Genomic DNA, 15,797 nt, shown 5'->3' with positions numbered 1-15,797 from the left:
TGAGTTTGAGATTTGAATAGGACATCCAGATGGAAATATGTAATAGGCAGTTGAGGTATATAGCAAGGACTTGAGGGAGTAATTTGAGGGTAATCTGCTTGGGATGTGAATGAGAGCACCTCAATAAGAAAGTTTAGAATAGTCAAATATGGTGTCTAAGTGAGCTAATTTTTTACATATATATCTGACCCCTTAGTATATATCATAGCCTTTCAAGGGCAGGAATAGAGTCTCCATCCTTACTTCCCAGCACAGTACTGCTACAAAATAGTAGGTATTTGTGGAATAAGTGAATATACTGAAACAAAAGAGAGAGACCATTAATTTGGTCACTGTAGAATGAACTTAAGGAGGTCATCTTTGTCATTTATTGTCCCTTTTCTCCAATTGTGATTTCAGTTCCTAAAGAAAAATAAGAGACCATGGCTAGGTACAGTGGCTCACACCTGTAATCCCAGCACTTTGAGAGGCCAAGGTGGGAGGATCACTTGAGGCCCAGGAATTTGAGACCAGACTGGGCAACAAAGAGATACTGTCCCTACAAAAAAATTTTTTTTTAATTGGCTAGGCATGGTGATGCTCTTCTCCAGTCCTAGCTAATCAGGAGGTTGAGGTGGTTGGGAGAGAGGATCACTTGAGCCTAGGAGTTTGAGGTTACGGTGAGCTGTGATTGTACCACTGAATGCTGGCCGGGTTCAAGCAATTCTCCAGCCTCAGCTTCCCAAGTAGCTGGGACTACAGGCATGTGCCACCACACCTGGCTAATTTTTGTATTTTTAGTAGAGATGGGGTTTCACCATGTTTACCAGGCTGGTCCCAACTCCTGATCTCAAGTGATCCACCTGCCTCGGCCTCCCAGAATGCTGGGATTACAGGCGGGAGCCACCTCGCTTAGTCCAGTTTTTTAAATGCAAGATTGGGTTGAAAGGATTACAGCCATCCTTTTATTTGGATGGCTGTAATCCTTTCAACCCAATCTTGCATTAAAAAAAAAAAAAAAAAAAAAGGCCAGGCGCGGTGGCTCAAGCCCGTAATCCCAGCGCTTTGGGAGGCCGAGACGGGCGGATCACGAGGTCAGGAGATCGAGACCATCCTGGCTAACACGGTGAAACCCCGTCTCTACTAAAAAATACAAAAAACTAGCCGGGCGAGGTGGCGGGCGCCTGTAGTCCCAGCTACTTGGGAGGCTGAGGCAGGAGAATGGCGTGAACCCGGGAGGCGGAGCTTGCAGTGAACTGAGATCCGGCCACTGCACTGCAGCCTAGGCAACAGAGCGAGACTTCGTCTCAAAAAAAAAAAAAAAAAAAAAAAAGCTGGGCGCGGTGGCTCACGCCTGTAATCCCAGCACTTTGGGAGGCTAAGGCGGTTGGATCACGAGGTCAGGATATTGAGATCATCCTGGCTAACACAGTGAAACCCCGTCTCTACTAAAAATACAAAAAAAAAAAAAAAAAAAAAAAAAAAAAATTAGCCAGGCGTGGTGGCGGGCTCCTGTAGTCCCAGCTACTTGGGAGGCTGAGGCAGGAGAATGATGTGAGCCCGGGAGGTGGAGCTTGCAATGAGCCTGAGATCGCACCACTGCACTCCAGCCTGGGCCGACAGAGCAAGATACCGACTCAAAAAAAAGCAAAAAAAAACACAGAAAACAAAAAAACAAAGGCTGGGTGTGAGGTGGCTCTTGCCTGTAGTTACCCCAGCATTTTGGGAGGCCAAGGCAGGCGGGTCACTTGAGGTCAAGAGTTCGAGACCAGCCTGCCCAACATGGTGAAAGTGAAACCCTGTCTCTACTAAAAACAGAAAAATTAACCGGACCTGGTGACCCACAGTTCTAATCCCAGCTACTTGGGAGCCTGAGGTGGAAGGATCCGCTTGAATCTGGGAGGTGAAAGTTGCAGTGAGCCGAGATTGCGCCACTGCACCCCAACCTGGGCAACAGAGTGAGACTTCATTTAAAAAAAAAAAAAAAAGCCTGGCCAGCCACAGTGGTTCATGCCTGTAGTCCCAGCTACTTGGGAGGGTGAAGTAGGAGGATCACCAGCAGTGATATAGTAGACTATCTCAAAAAAATAAAAAATAAAAAAAGGGTGATAATGAAGATTGATTATTCCAGCCATTCTTTACATACCCAGAGTATGCTTATAATGGGTATAAGAGATCTCACTACTTAATTTGAACCAACACATGAGGGGGTAAAGATTTAGGAATATAAAAAGTGTAAATTAGTATAGAGCAAACTGGAAGTTCCTCAGAGTATTGAATCTTTGAAATTGTGTAATTTCTATAAGTCCTAGTGGAATGTCTGTCAGAAGCTATTAGATTGGTGGCAAGAGCATTCTAAGTGGACAGGTGGATTGTGGAAAGACTAACCCCATCTGTATGCACTCTGTCCTTCTCTTTGCATACTTTAGTTAGCAGTTGGTTAATTTGCATGTGTGGTTTTAGCCATCATGTTGTATTGACTCATTCTGAAAGCTCTGTGAGGATAGGCCACATGTCTGCCCGCCCCCACCGCATCTAGCACTTCATGTGTGATAATCTATTGAAAAATATTTGTCAAATGAATAAAATGGTGAATGTATTCAGCAGATATTTAGTGAGACTTGAGAATGTCCTGTGGGGGTGGTAGTGGGTAGAGGAGTGGTAGGGCTATAAAGATTGATGACATAATGTCTGACTTTAAGGAACATAAAATCTGGCACTAAATACAAATTTTTGAAACTCCTTAATTCTTAGATTAGCCAGTGCAGACAGTAAGTAACTTATTGACCTAAACCAGAATTTTTTTGTAACATCGATTTTAATAAATTTTTTTTTTTTTTTTTTTTTTTGGAGACAGAGTCTCACTCTGTCGCCAGACTGGAGTGCAGTGACGCGATCTTGACTCACTGCCTCACTGCAACCTCTGCCTCCCAGGTTCAAGTGATTCTCCTGCCTCAGCCTCCCAAGTAGCTGGGACTACAAGTGCACACCACCACGCCCAGCTAATTTTTGTATTTTTAGAGACGGGGTTTCACCCATGTTGGCCAGGATGGTCTCGATCTCTTGACTTCGTGATCCACCTGCCTCGGCCTCCTAAAGTGCTGGGATTGCAAGCGTAAGCCATAGTGCCTGGCTGATTTTAATAAATTTCTTAAGGGAGATTAGGTGAGATCTTATTATATAACAGACACCCATTCTGCATTCTCTCTCTACTAATTCAGCTGGGAAGCAGGATTGCTTAGGGGTCAGTTTATAATGCTACTCAGTTTTTTTATTTTATTAAAATTAGGGATTTAAGTGATGACATGATGCTCTTCTGAAATTACAGAAGCGCATTTATCTAAAGTGACTGTGACAAAGTAGCAAGACACTTAATTGAGTAGGTAGGTGTACTAAAAATAGCTCAACTGACTATAGTGATTCAAGTATGCAAAGATCAGATAATGCAATATATTAAGAGAACTTCTACTGTATATGGTATAATGGTCTAAGGTATATTTCCTTGTAAGTTGTTTCTCTCTTTTTTTAATTTTAAAGTAATCAAGATGATGCTAACAGTCAGTTACCAGAACTCATACAGGGGCCATTCGTGTGGAAACTAAAGCTGCAGAAAATCCAGCAGAATCCTGCGCTGCTGTTGTAGCTATTTGTAGTTCTTCAGGCAGAAAAATCAAAGACAGGAAGTTAGGAATCTTTGAAGACATTATTCTGGGGTAATGAATTCAGATAAGATGTATTTCACTCAAGTTAAAGCTGCCTTCTGAAAATAAGACTTGCCTATTGAAGTATACCCAACCAAAAGCCTATTAGGAACTCCCTAGCCCTGTCAGTCAGACAGAATGTGTATTCCAGGGAGAAGGTTGTATCCTGCTTACGTTAGGCTATAGTACATACTTCAGGTCTTAACTAGATATACCAATTAAGCATAGGCAAAACCTAATCAGTTGTCAGAAGGAAGATATATATGAACAAGAGAGAAAACAACTCCATGGAACTCAGGAGAGTCCCCAAACATGAATTTGGCAGTGGTTTTTCAACTGTCCAGGGAGAACATAAGCCAGCTTTCCACCATCATTTGGACAAATTCTTAGTGATAGGACACACATAATTTATCAGGCTTTATTGTGGTTTCATTTTCTTTTGGTTTAGATTCCATACTTGCCAGATAACTTCTCAGATGCCACAGTATGAGGAATAGGGTACCCTGTGTGGTAAGAGGACTATTCCCCCCATTGTAACCAGATAAACTGGCGTTGGCCTGTATGTTAATATTTTTCATAAACTTTATAAAAAATAAATATGTATTTTGTTGAGGATACAGGGCTAGTGAAAAATAAAAATACCAATATAACATTAACCTTTTACAAATTAGCATAAATTAGCCCTTGGAAGCCTAATCAATTCCATATGTACAGAAAAAAAAAAGTATTTTATGGGACTGTAGAACTGAGAGTCATACTCAGGAATAATTCATCTCTTGTTGTAGAAGGCAGGGATCATAGTCTTATTCTTATGTATCCAGTGCTTGGCACATGGTTGAAAACTCATTGAATTTTAGAGATGGCAACTCCAGAACTATAGTGAGAACAACTAGACATTTTATGGCTCTACTCTTAGAATTATTCTGACATCAAAAGAGTAGTTATGCCATTTCTTTAACTTAGCAGAAATAATTCATTAAGTGATGAAAATAGAATCTTCTAAACAAACCAGAGCCTTAAAAGGCAAATAAAAGGTATATGCATCTATTAGGAAAAAAATGGGAGAGCTATATGGTGCGTTTGAGGACAATCTGTTTCATTATTTTTGTTTGTAAATAATTTTTAATTTTATTTTGTAGACCTTATTGCAATATGCAAGCAACAAGAATGCGTCAGAACATATTGTGTATCTTCTGGAGGTATATCGACTTGCCATCCAAAGCTTTGCCAGTGCACGTCCATACTTAACTACTGAATGTGAAGATGTCCTCTTAGTGCTTGGCAGATTAGTACTGTAAGTTTAAGAACTTAAATCACTCTTAAAATTGAGTACCATTGGTCGTATTGTTTGCCTGGTTTCTCTTTACAGTGGCATCACATTTATTCTTCAGAGCACCATTAGAGTCATACCATTGAATGAAATTTCCTTTGTACTCACGTTGCCAGGAGATACAGTCCAAGTGAAGCTCCAGCCAAGCAACATCATCTTTAACTTGCCTCTAGAGTCTCTTTTCCTATTCAGGCTTGGAATCTGAGAATGATATATTTCTGTCCCTTAGGTATAGATTGATTTAAATGACAGAATACCTGGAAACTGGTAGTCTTTGAAGAACATCTTGGCAAAAACAACATGAAATTCTGCAATTTGATTATATTTGAACTAAGAATAATTTTATTAGCAAAAAATATCAGGGTACAGTATAAGATTACCATCCTAAGAAAGAGATCATGATTTAGGGTGGGCATGGTGGCACACGCCTGTAATCCCAGCACTTTGGGAGGAGGCTGAGGCATGAGAATCGCTTGAACCTGGGAGGTGGAGCTTGCAGTGAGCCAAGATGGCGCCACTGCACTCCAGCCTGGGTGATGGAGTGAGACTGTCTCAAAAAAAAAAAAAAAAAAAAAAAAACATGATTTAGCTGTTGTTTTAATATTTAACTGCATAGTAGTAGACAAAATTACATCTTTATTGTAATTTTCATCTGCAAATGGAAAAGATACAACAGCTATTTAGTTTTAGCTGGGCATCAGTTTGTTCAACTTATAGACTGTTTAGTGAGATGACTTCTAGTCTAGATGGTTTTTTTTTTCTTTTTCTAGCTTCACCTGTTTTGCTTCCTATTCTCCAATGGCCCTTTATGGAAGACCAGCATTCCTGGTTTTATGATCCTATTTTTCCTTCTACCAAGTCTTAGTTTCTGTTTTACCTTTTGTAATCTCTAAGGGGTAAAGGATAATTCTGCAGGGTTTTAGAGAGGTGTTGATTCCTTGATATTTTGAGTTGATCATTATTCAAGTTGTGCATTTCTTTTCTCAAAAAAAATCTTCCTGTTATTTCTTTTCTGTGTCTTCTGGATAATAGTCAGAAAAAGGAAACTCTTATGCTTGGTTTTTTCAGAGGTAAGGAAACGACTTTGCCAGTCTTCCTGCTTCCTCTGCAAGTGACAGAAACCTATAGATAACAGTTACATATATTTATCATTTTATCAGCTGAATTGACAGTAGTATGAGCTCCCATTTTTGTCTACTGGAATTAGAATTGTCCTATATGGGTGCCTCTTCACACCCAAATAAACAAAATAAAACTGCTTGGAATGTGATTTCTTTTTTTTGTTTTTTTTTTGTTTTTTTTTTGTTTTTTTTTTTTTTTTTTTTTGAGGCGGGGTCTCGCTCTGTCGCCCAGGCTGGAGTGCAGTGGCCAGATCTCGGCTCACTGCAAGCTCCGCCTCCCGGGTTTACGCCATTCTCCTGCCTCAGCCTCCCGAGTAGCTGGGACTACAGGCGCCCGCCACCACGCCCAGCTAGTTTTTTGTATTTTTTAGTAGAGACAGGGTTTCACTGTGTTAGCCAGGATGGTCTCGATCTCCTGACCTCGTGATCCGCCCGTCTCGGCCTCCCAAAGTGCTGGGATTACAGGCTTGAGCCACCGCGCCCGGCTGGAATGTGATTTCTAAAGAGCTTATTATATTCTTACCAAATGTACTAAAGCAACAATGTAAATATAAAGCCTTGTGGTCTTTCTTTTTTCCTCCTTTTTAGATTGAACAGTCAGTATAACAACTCTGAAGAAAATTTTGAAGAGAAAAACATTTAAAATAGTCTAAACAAATGTAAAATAGATTTTTGGTATTGCTGTCATACTCTAATTATTACTGTAACCACCTTTATATACTTACTCATTTTTATTGTAGGAGTTGTTTTGAATTACTGCTTTCAGTATCTGAAAGTGAACTGCCTTGTGAAGTCTGGCTACCATTCCTTCAGTCTCTGCAGGTGAGTTGATTTTAACTCAGAAAAATTTTCTGTATCCAAGACACCTGATTAATTACTCCTAGCAAACTAAAATTAAAACCTTAGAACAAAAACAAAACTTATTATATATTGGTATTAAGTTCATCAAATGACAAAAAGGCCCGTCACTTGAAGGGGATGTATTAAAAATGGTTTTTTTTCATTTGGTTTTGTTTGCCTCGACATAGTTAGAAATCAACAGAAAAGTTTCATTATTCAAACAAAGTTTACGCAGCATAAAGCTATCAAAATCATACACGATTATAAAGGAACAATATTTGGATCCTTCGTAGCATACTTATTGGTAACCTTCAATATACAAAACACTATTTCATTACATCTAAGGTTCACCTTTTTCTTCCTAACACCTTAAGAATTGTACCCGGCTGGGTGTGGTGGCTCACAGCTGTAATCCCAACACTTTGTGAGGCCAAGGCAGGCGGATCACTTGAGGTCAGGAGTTTGCAACCAGTCTGGCCAACATGCTGAAACCCTGTCTCTACTAGAAAATACAAATATTAGCCAGGCATGGTGGTGGGCGCCTGTAATCCCAGCTACTTGGGAGGCTGAGGCAGGAGAATCACTTGAACCCATGAGGCAGAGGTTGCAGTGAGCCAAGATCACGCCGGTGCACTCCAGCCTGAGCAACAAAGTGAGACTCCATCTCAAAAAAAATAAAAAATAAAAAAATAAAAGCATAATAAATAATAGACCGGGCATGGTCTATGGACTATAGTCCCAGCCACTCAGGAGGCTGAGGCAAGAGAATCTCTTGAGCCCAGAAGTCGGAGGCTGCAGTGAGATACGATCACATCACTGCACTCCAGCCTGGGTGACAGGGCTCATCTCTAAAATAATAGGACTCATCTCTAAAAATAAATGCATTCTGTCATTCATTTATTGATCACTAATTATGTACCAATCACTGCTTTATACTACATGTTACTTGTTTTATATCTTCTAATCAAATTACAAACCTTATAGTGTGAGGATTATTTGAATCTCCATTTACAAATGGGGAGACAGGTGAAGAGAGGTTAATTAGCTTGGCCAAAGTTACACACAGATTTCAAACCCTGAGCTTACTTTGTTAACCACTTCCTCGAGGACACAGCTTAGACCTGTTATAGCAGCTTAGACCTGTTTCATGTAGGCACAAATAAAGACATGCATATTAGCAGACACACTTCATTATCTGAACATTTCTTTCCTCTGGAATGGGTAACCCAAAATGAAATGATATAATGTTCTCTTTAGTGAGAAGAGGATTCTTTGTCATGTTCTTGGCCTATTTAAATCCCTGTAATGCAGTCCTAATATCTCACATATCTGTACAGCTGCTAAAAGCATCTTTCATGCGTAGCACTTTGATTTTTGTCACTCTGTGTTCTGAAGCCTGCCAGTTGTTTTGTTCTGGCATATGGCATTCTAGAAGGGCAAATCCTAATTAGGACTATTACTACTATATTAATACTGTTCCAGTATCCCATATCTCAAATGCTTGGGAGTATTTTGGATTTTGGAATATTTGCATTATACTTAGTAGTTCAGCATCCCTAATCTGAAAATCCAAAATGCTCCAGTGAGCATTTCTTTTGATTATCGTGTTGATGCTTAGAAAGTTTTGGATTTGGGGAACATTTTGGATTTCAGATTTTTGGATTAGGGATACTCAACCTCTCTCCTTTTTAGAGAGAAATCTCTCACATTTCTTTATTCTTTTCTTAGATAGCTTGCTTGAATAAAATAGTTGCCTCTTTTTCCACTTTTCAGCTTAAAAGTGTGTAAGCTTTTTCAGGTTTATCAGATGTGTAGGATATATTTTTTAACATGTGTTCAGTAAATAAATGTAGTAGGGGTACAAATAAATGTTAAGACATGATCTCTGTTGAAATCCAAAAGATAAAAAACCCTTAATTTTTCTTATTTTATATTATAAATGGACAAGGCAGCAAATGCAGATGGGGGAGACTTTATATCTTGTAGTTTTCACTTGAGTGAATACTAAACTATATTCTTAGGCCTGTGAACATTTTTGGCTTATAGTTTCCAGAGAAATGTTGACATAAATGGAAGCTTACGTTGCTAGAGAATTTCGGCAGTTTAAAATAAGGGAAACAAGAATTTTAGAACATGGGAACAAGCTCATCATAATCAATAATCCTCAGTAGTAATAGAGGACAGTGAGACATATACGTCATCATTTATACTGAATTAATTTTCTGACTCCTTTTCCCTCACACTTGAACTTTAATGAACAAACTATTGGTAAATACATTTTGTTTGTTTGCTGAGCTAATAACTTAGATTTTAGAGTCACCTATCATTTAAATAGCAAGTTTTTAGACGAATTTAAGCAATTATTTAACGATTTGTGTCACTAAGTAATACTCCTGTAATTCCTGTTAGAGGAATAGGCAGCTTGTGTGAATACTGCAGAATTCTTTAAAAGAAAGCAGCACTGGTGGCTTTAAAACAATTAAATCAACGGACACAGTGGCTCATGCCTTTATTCCCAACACTTTGGGAGTCTGAGGCAGGTGGATCACCTGAGGTCAGGAGTTCAAGACCAGCCTAGGCCAACGTGGCGAAACCTAGTCTCTACTGAAAATACAAAAATTAGCCAGGTGTGGTGGCAGGTGCCTGTAATCTCAGTACTTGGGAGGTTTAGGTAGGAGAATCGCTTGAACCTGGGAGGCAGAGGTTGCAGTGAGCCGAAATCACGCTATTGCACTCCATCTTGGGCAAAAAGAGCAAAATTCCATCTCCAAAGGAAACAAACAAAAAAAACAAAAAGTAATTAAATCAGCCTCCACCAGGGCTGTCATTCAAGTCTTCAGAGTCTGCTAGTAATATGAGTGATCCCAATAGTAGGGCACTCCAAATATCCAACAGTAATGCAAGGACCTATCTTGAATTGTTGATAATTTTACCAGGGAGGAATTCAGGAAAACATTTTAAAGGCACTCTTTTACTTAGTGAAAACATCCTAGTTATTTATTTGTTTATTTTTGAGACAGAGTCTTGTTCTGTCACCCAGGCTGGAGTGCAGTGGCACAATCATGGCTCACTGCAACCTCCGCCTCGCAGGCTCAAGTGATTCTCCTGCCTCAGCCTCCCGAGTAGCTGGAACTATAGGCTGGCGCCACCACGCCTGGCTAATTTTTTGTATTTTTAGTAGAGACAGTTTTGTCATATTGGCCACACTGGTCTTGAACTCCTGACCTCAGGTGATCCACCCATCTGGGCCTCCCAAAGTGCTAGGATCACAGGCATGAGCCACTGTGCCTGGCCCCATCCTAGTTTTTTTTTTTTTTTTTTTCTTTTTTAAAAGAAAACAGCAACAGAGGCCGGACGCAGTAGCTCACGCCTGTAATCCCAGCACTTTGGGAGGCCGAGGCGGGTGGATCACGAGGTCAGGAGTTCAAGACCAGCCTGGCCAAGATGGTGAAACCCTGTCTCTACTAAAAATACAAAAATTAGCTGGACGTGGTGGCAGACGCCTATAATTCCAGCTACTCAGGAGGCTGAGGTAGAATAATTACTTGAACCCGGGGGGTGGAGGTTGCAGTGAGCCAAGATCGCACCACTGCACTCCAGGCTGGGTGACAGAGTAAGATTCTGTCTTTAAAAAAAAAAAAAAAAAAAAAAAAAAAAAAAAACAGAATTTCACAAGGCTTTAAGGATAGTCTTTTTGTTTTTGGTTACTTATTTTTAGGAAATCCAAAGTATAGATTCTTTCAGTTCCTAGGTGTATCAGATATGTTGAAAAGGCAAAACTAATTTTTATATTGTTAACTTATTTTCTGGGTATGCTGTTCTTGTTCTAGGAGTCACATGATGCATTATTGGAATTTGGGAATAATAACCTACAAATATTGGTTCATGTTACCAAGGAAGGGGTGTGGAAAAACCCAGTTCTTCTTAAAATTCTGTCTCAACAGCCAGTGGAAACAGAGGAAGGTAAGTCTTAAGACTATATTGGATAAGGATTTAGTTCTGAGAAAGTTGGAATTGATTATGGGTTAAAATTTTGGGAATTTCACTTGAGTATATATCTAGTCTTTCTGCTTTGAGCAGTAAAAATTAACCATTAGCATTTAATGTTTTGCTTAAGTAAGGATTCTTGCATTGTTAGATCGTTTTTGCACTCATTTTTAAATTTTGCGTTGAGTAACAATGTTCATACAAAGTTCCTGAGATAGAAATGAATAATCTGCTGTAATTTTTGGTGTGTGGTAGAGCTTTGCTTATACTTTTCTTGTTGGTTTTTTTTTTTTTTTTTTTGAGACAGTTTTGCTCTGTCGCCCAGGCTGGAGTGCAGTGGCAGGATTTCGACTCACTGCAACCTCCATCTCCTGGGTTCAAGCGATTCTCCTGCCTCAGCCTCCTGAGTAGCTGGGATTACAGGCGTGCGCCACCATGCCTGGCTAAGTTTTGTGTTTTTGGTAGAGATGGGGCTTCACCATGTTGGTCAGGTTGATCTCGAACTCCTGACATTGTGATCCACCCGCCTTGGCCTCCCAAAGTGCTGGGATTATAGGCACAAGCCACCGTGCCCGGCCTGCTTATGTCTTTTTTATTGGCTGCAACAACCGAGGGCTGTGAAAAAAATTTCTTTTTTCTTCTATATATAGGAAATAATTGGAATTCGTTGTTTTATAAAAGAGAGATGCAAAGAATGAAGTTTTGTTGTTTTTGTTTTGTTTTAATTTGAGACAAGGTTTCACTCTGCCACCCAGGCTGGAGTGGCACAATTATGGCTCACTGCAGTCTCTACCTTTCAGGCTCAAGCGATCCGCCTGCCTCTGCCTCACAAGTAACTGGAACTAAGGCATGCGCCACTGTGCACAGTTACTTTTTCTATTTTTTGTGGATATGGGGGTCTTACTATGTTGCCTAGGCTGGTCTTGAACTCCTAAGCTCAAGAGATTCTTCTGCCTTAGCCTCCCAAAGTGCTGGGATTACAGGCATGAACCACCATACCCGGCCAGAATGAAATTTTTTATTTGCAAAATTGTCAATCAAAGACCAGAAAAATTATGGATTTGAATTGATACTTGCATTTTAGGTACACAAAATATTTTGTTTGATATAGCCAACAATTGTAACTTCATTTCTGTCAAGTTAGTGGAAAGTTCAAAGGATTACACTCTGTTAAGTACATTTTTTGCTATAAAAACAGATTTTAGAATAATTATTACACATTTTGAGATATCTTTAGGTCTTAGAAGTAGCCATTTGATTGTTGATCGTTTAAAATATCCCAGTTAGCTTATCCATTCACCCAGCTTGAGCACCTACCATATACATGGTGTTTGGACCTCTCTGTATAGTGGGAAGATGGGCATAAAGGCAATTAGATTTTCTCTTGCTCCGTTTCCTCTGATCATTCTAGTGCTTACCAGTTGCACTGACAAGAAAAAAAAAGAGTAAGGAAAAGAGCTGTTAAGTAGAAAAAGATTGGTGTTTATTGTTTTCCGTTGAGGTCCTCAATAAACGGCATCCCTTTATAAATGTAGATAGATGGAGGCTAAAATAACACCTTTGTTATTGACAAAAGCTGTTAGAGCCAGGTAATTTCAGAAACATCCCAGAATTGGGCAGATTCCTATCCAGATAAGTCTTTGGGGCAGAGGAGATTGCATGTTTTGTGCAGGCAGGCCCAAGCCCAAGAGGGAAAAAGGGTGGGGTTGAGTTAAACATCCTTAATGTACTTTCCCCTGATAATACTAATCAACTATGTCACCCCACCTCTGGAGTTAACAGTAATTAATCATTTTTAACATAGAAAAAACATCAGTAAATGGGGAGAAGCATTGCTTACCTAACATTCTTGGTATCTTGTCTATTCAGTAAATATTAATTAAGCACCCACTATCTTTAAGACTCTGAATAGGTACATGATAACCTCCATATCTAAGGAATTATGTTGAGGACCACAGTATAAGTGGGAGGTAACATGTAGCCTGCCTCCTTTCACAGTTGACCCTTAATCTAATTTTGGGTCAAAAGATTAAAAAGCTTTCTTTATATCTCTGCTGCCCCTGCAGACCAGATATTTAACATATTTGATACCAAAAAGCAGTGATGTTCATATCACTGATTGTCTTCTGTAATAAGTGCCAATTGTTGATGCTTTTACCTGACATTCATGTGACATGATGAGTAAAGACGCCATGGAAGAGCTGTTTTTCTTTTTTTTTTTGAGATGGAGTTTCGTTTTTGTTACCTAGGGTGGAGTGCAATGGCGCGATCTCAGCTCACCGCAACCTCCGCCTCGGGGTTTAAGCAATTCTCCTGCCTTAGCCTCCTGAATAGCTGGGATTACCGGCATGTGCCACCATGCCCAGCTAATTTTGTATTTTTAGTAGAGACAAGGTTTCTCCATGTTGGTCAGGCTGATCTTGAACTCCTGACCTCAGGTGATCTGGCCTCAGCTTCCCAAAGTGCTGGAATTGCAGGCCTGAGCCACCGCGCCCGGCCTCTTTTTTTTTTTTTTTTTTTTTTTTTCTAAAGACGAGTTTCGCTCTTGTTGCCCAGGCTAGAGTACAATGACGTGATCCCAGCTCACTGCAACCTCCACCTCCTGGGTTCAAGTGATTCTCCTGCCTCAGCCTCCCAAGTAGCTGGGATTACAGGCATGTGCCACCACACCCGGCTAATATTTTGTCTTTAGTAGAGATGAGTTTTCACCATGTTGATCAGGCTGGTCTCGAACTCCTGACCACAGATGATCCATCCGCCTCAGCCTCCCAAAGTGCTGTGATTACAGGTGTGCACCACCGTGCCTGGCAGAACTGTTTTTCAACTGGATCTTAAGTGTTACTCTTTTTACATAATGAAGTATATAGTATAAGATGAAGTGTCATGATGTCTGCACCTTTCTTTTAAATGGTTCTGAAAAAGAGAAGGCAAAGAAATATGGCAAACCAGTTCAGTTGTTAAATTTGGATGGAAGGGAGGGTATAAAAACTAAAACAAATTTTTTTATAGAAATGTTTCTAAGAAATGAGATACAGAAAAGATTATGATTGGGAGACATTGTTTTAAATATTGAAGCATATGGTAGATTTCCTTTCAATAAAGAAATTTAAAGATTGATATCTTCAAGTGATTTGTAAAATACAAGATTGAGCTATATGTTAAAATTGATTTAGCAGCAGTTTAACTATAGTTATAATTATTGAATAAAATAGCTTACTGCATAGAAAATAATAGCTATAGTTTTTAGAGTGCCTGCTCTATGTTGGGCACTGTATTTGTGCTTTCATATCTCATTTAATCCATGAAACAGGTGAGAAATTACACATACCCAAGACCACGTAGTTAAAATTGTGGAGGCAGAATTTGAGCCCAGGTGAGATGATGTTAAAACATTTTTGATTGGAGAGTGACGACCCTTCGGTTGCTAAGTGCATGGTTTAATTAAACATCTGTAATATACAAGGCCTTGTGCACTAAGCTGTAGGGAATACAAAGGCTAATGAGACATGATATTTGTTCACAAATTGCTGACAGTGTAATAAAGGAGATATCAGAGACAATAGTAAGTACTATTGAACATTTACTGTATGTCTGGCCTTGTGGTGAGTCTTATCTGCATCTTTAGTATTTCTTTAATTTGTTCATCCATGTGAGATGGATATAACTAACCTTTTTACAGATGAAGAAACTTGAGTCTCAGAGAGGTCAGTTAACAAGGGTCTCACAGCTATGTGTCAGAATCAGGTTTCAACCTCAGATCAGTGATTCTAAAGCCTGAAATGTTAACTTTTGTACACTATAATCCCTTATCACTGTTCTTAGAGAAAACTAAATGTGGGGAAAGAAGTAAAATGCTGTGGGAATTTGTAAGGTGATAGGTTGTATAGGTAATACGCCTGTTATCAGGTACGTTGCTTCCTGTGGCATTTGCAGAATTGCTTACAACCTCATATGGCAGATAAATAGAGCAGAATCTGATGTTAGGCAGAATAGGATATAGGGGAGACATGACAGGAAATAATAGGCATGAATTAGATTGGAGATGATTAGAAAAGAATTGCTAGGACATAATAACTAAGTTGATTTCCTTGAGGAAAGGAAGTATCAAGGAAGGATAATGCCAAAATTTTATTGTTGTATAATTGAGAGAATATCATTGCTGAAAATAGAAGTAAGGAATAAGGAGCTATGTGAGTGAAGGGTATGATTGTGAGTTCATCTTGTGGAATTTAGTAACTGTTGGACAAAAATGGAAAGTCCAAGTGATTGTGACCTGTTTTCCCTCCATGCTTTTTGACCTTGGCTACATATTAGAGTATCTGTGGGATTTCAAACCAAAAAACATACATCCCAAGGTCCAGACTCCACTTGCTAAATCATAATCTCCAGAGTTGGAGCTCTGGAATCCAAAACTTTTTGAAGTGCCTTAGGAAATGGGCACTTACATATTACTGATGGGAATATAAATTGGTTCAATTTTTGGAGACCAATTTGGCAGTATGAGTCAGTATTACAAGTGAACAGAGCCTTTAGCAATTCCGCATCTAGGAATTTGTTCTGTAGATTTATTCACATGTTTCAGATGACCTATATATAGGGTTGTAAGTTGCAGCATTATTGATGATTGACAGAGATTGGAAACAGCCTGCAAGTGTATCAGTAGGGGATTGGTTAAATATAGTACATCCATACCACTGAATGCTATTCAGTTGTTAAAAATAAGAAGGTAGCTCTAACTGTGCAGATGATAGAGTAACCTGTATTATATATTAAGTGGCAAAATAAAATGTTTTCCATACTCAGAATATTTCTGGAAGGATAAACAAGAAATTGGAAACT

General features: G+C 39.3%; 1 protein-coding gene across 1 annotated transcript in view; it reads left to right on the top strand.

The window, feature by feature from the left end:
* The window catches only part of RLF (RLF zinc finger), a 79,952-nt gene that overhangs the window by 23,072 nt on the left and 41,083 nt on the right, over positions 1–15,797 (top strand). Inside the window, exons 2-4 of the mRNA XM_007979277.3 lie at positions 4,820–4,974; positions 6,872–6,953; positions 10,802–10,934. Coding sequence (XP_007977468.1) covers positions 4,820–4,974; positions 6,872–6,953; positions 10,802–10,934 — 370 coding nt within the window. The remainder of the gene's footprint in view (positions 1–4,819; positions 4,975–6,871; positions 6,954–10,801; positions 10,935–15,797) is intronic.

The sequence above is a fragment of the Chlorocebus sabaeus genome, chromosome 20 (genome assembly GCF_047675955.1).
Source record: "Chlorocebus sabaeus isolate Y175 chromosome 20, mChlSab1.0.hap1, whole genome shotgun sequence".
NCBI lineage: Eukaryota > Metazoa > Chordata > Mammalia > Primates > Cercopithecidae > Chlorocebus > Chlorocebus sabaeus.
Note: the sequence above shows the minus strand (reverse complement) of the source record. Positions and strands in the feature narration are given on the sequence as shown.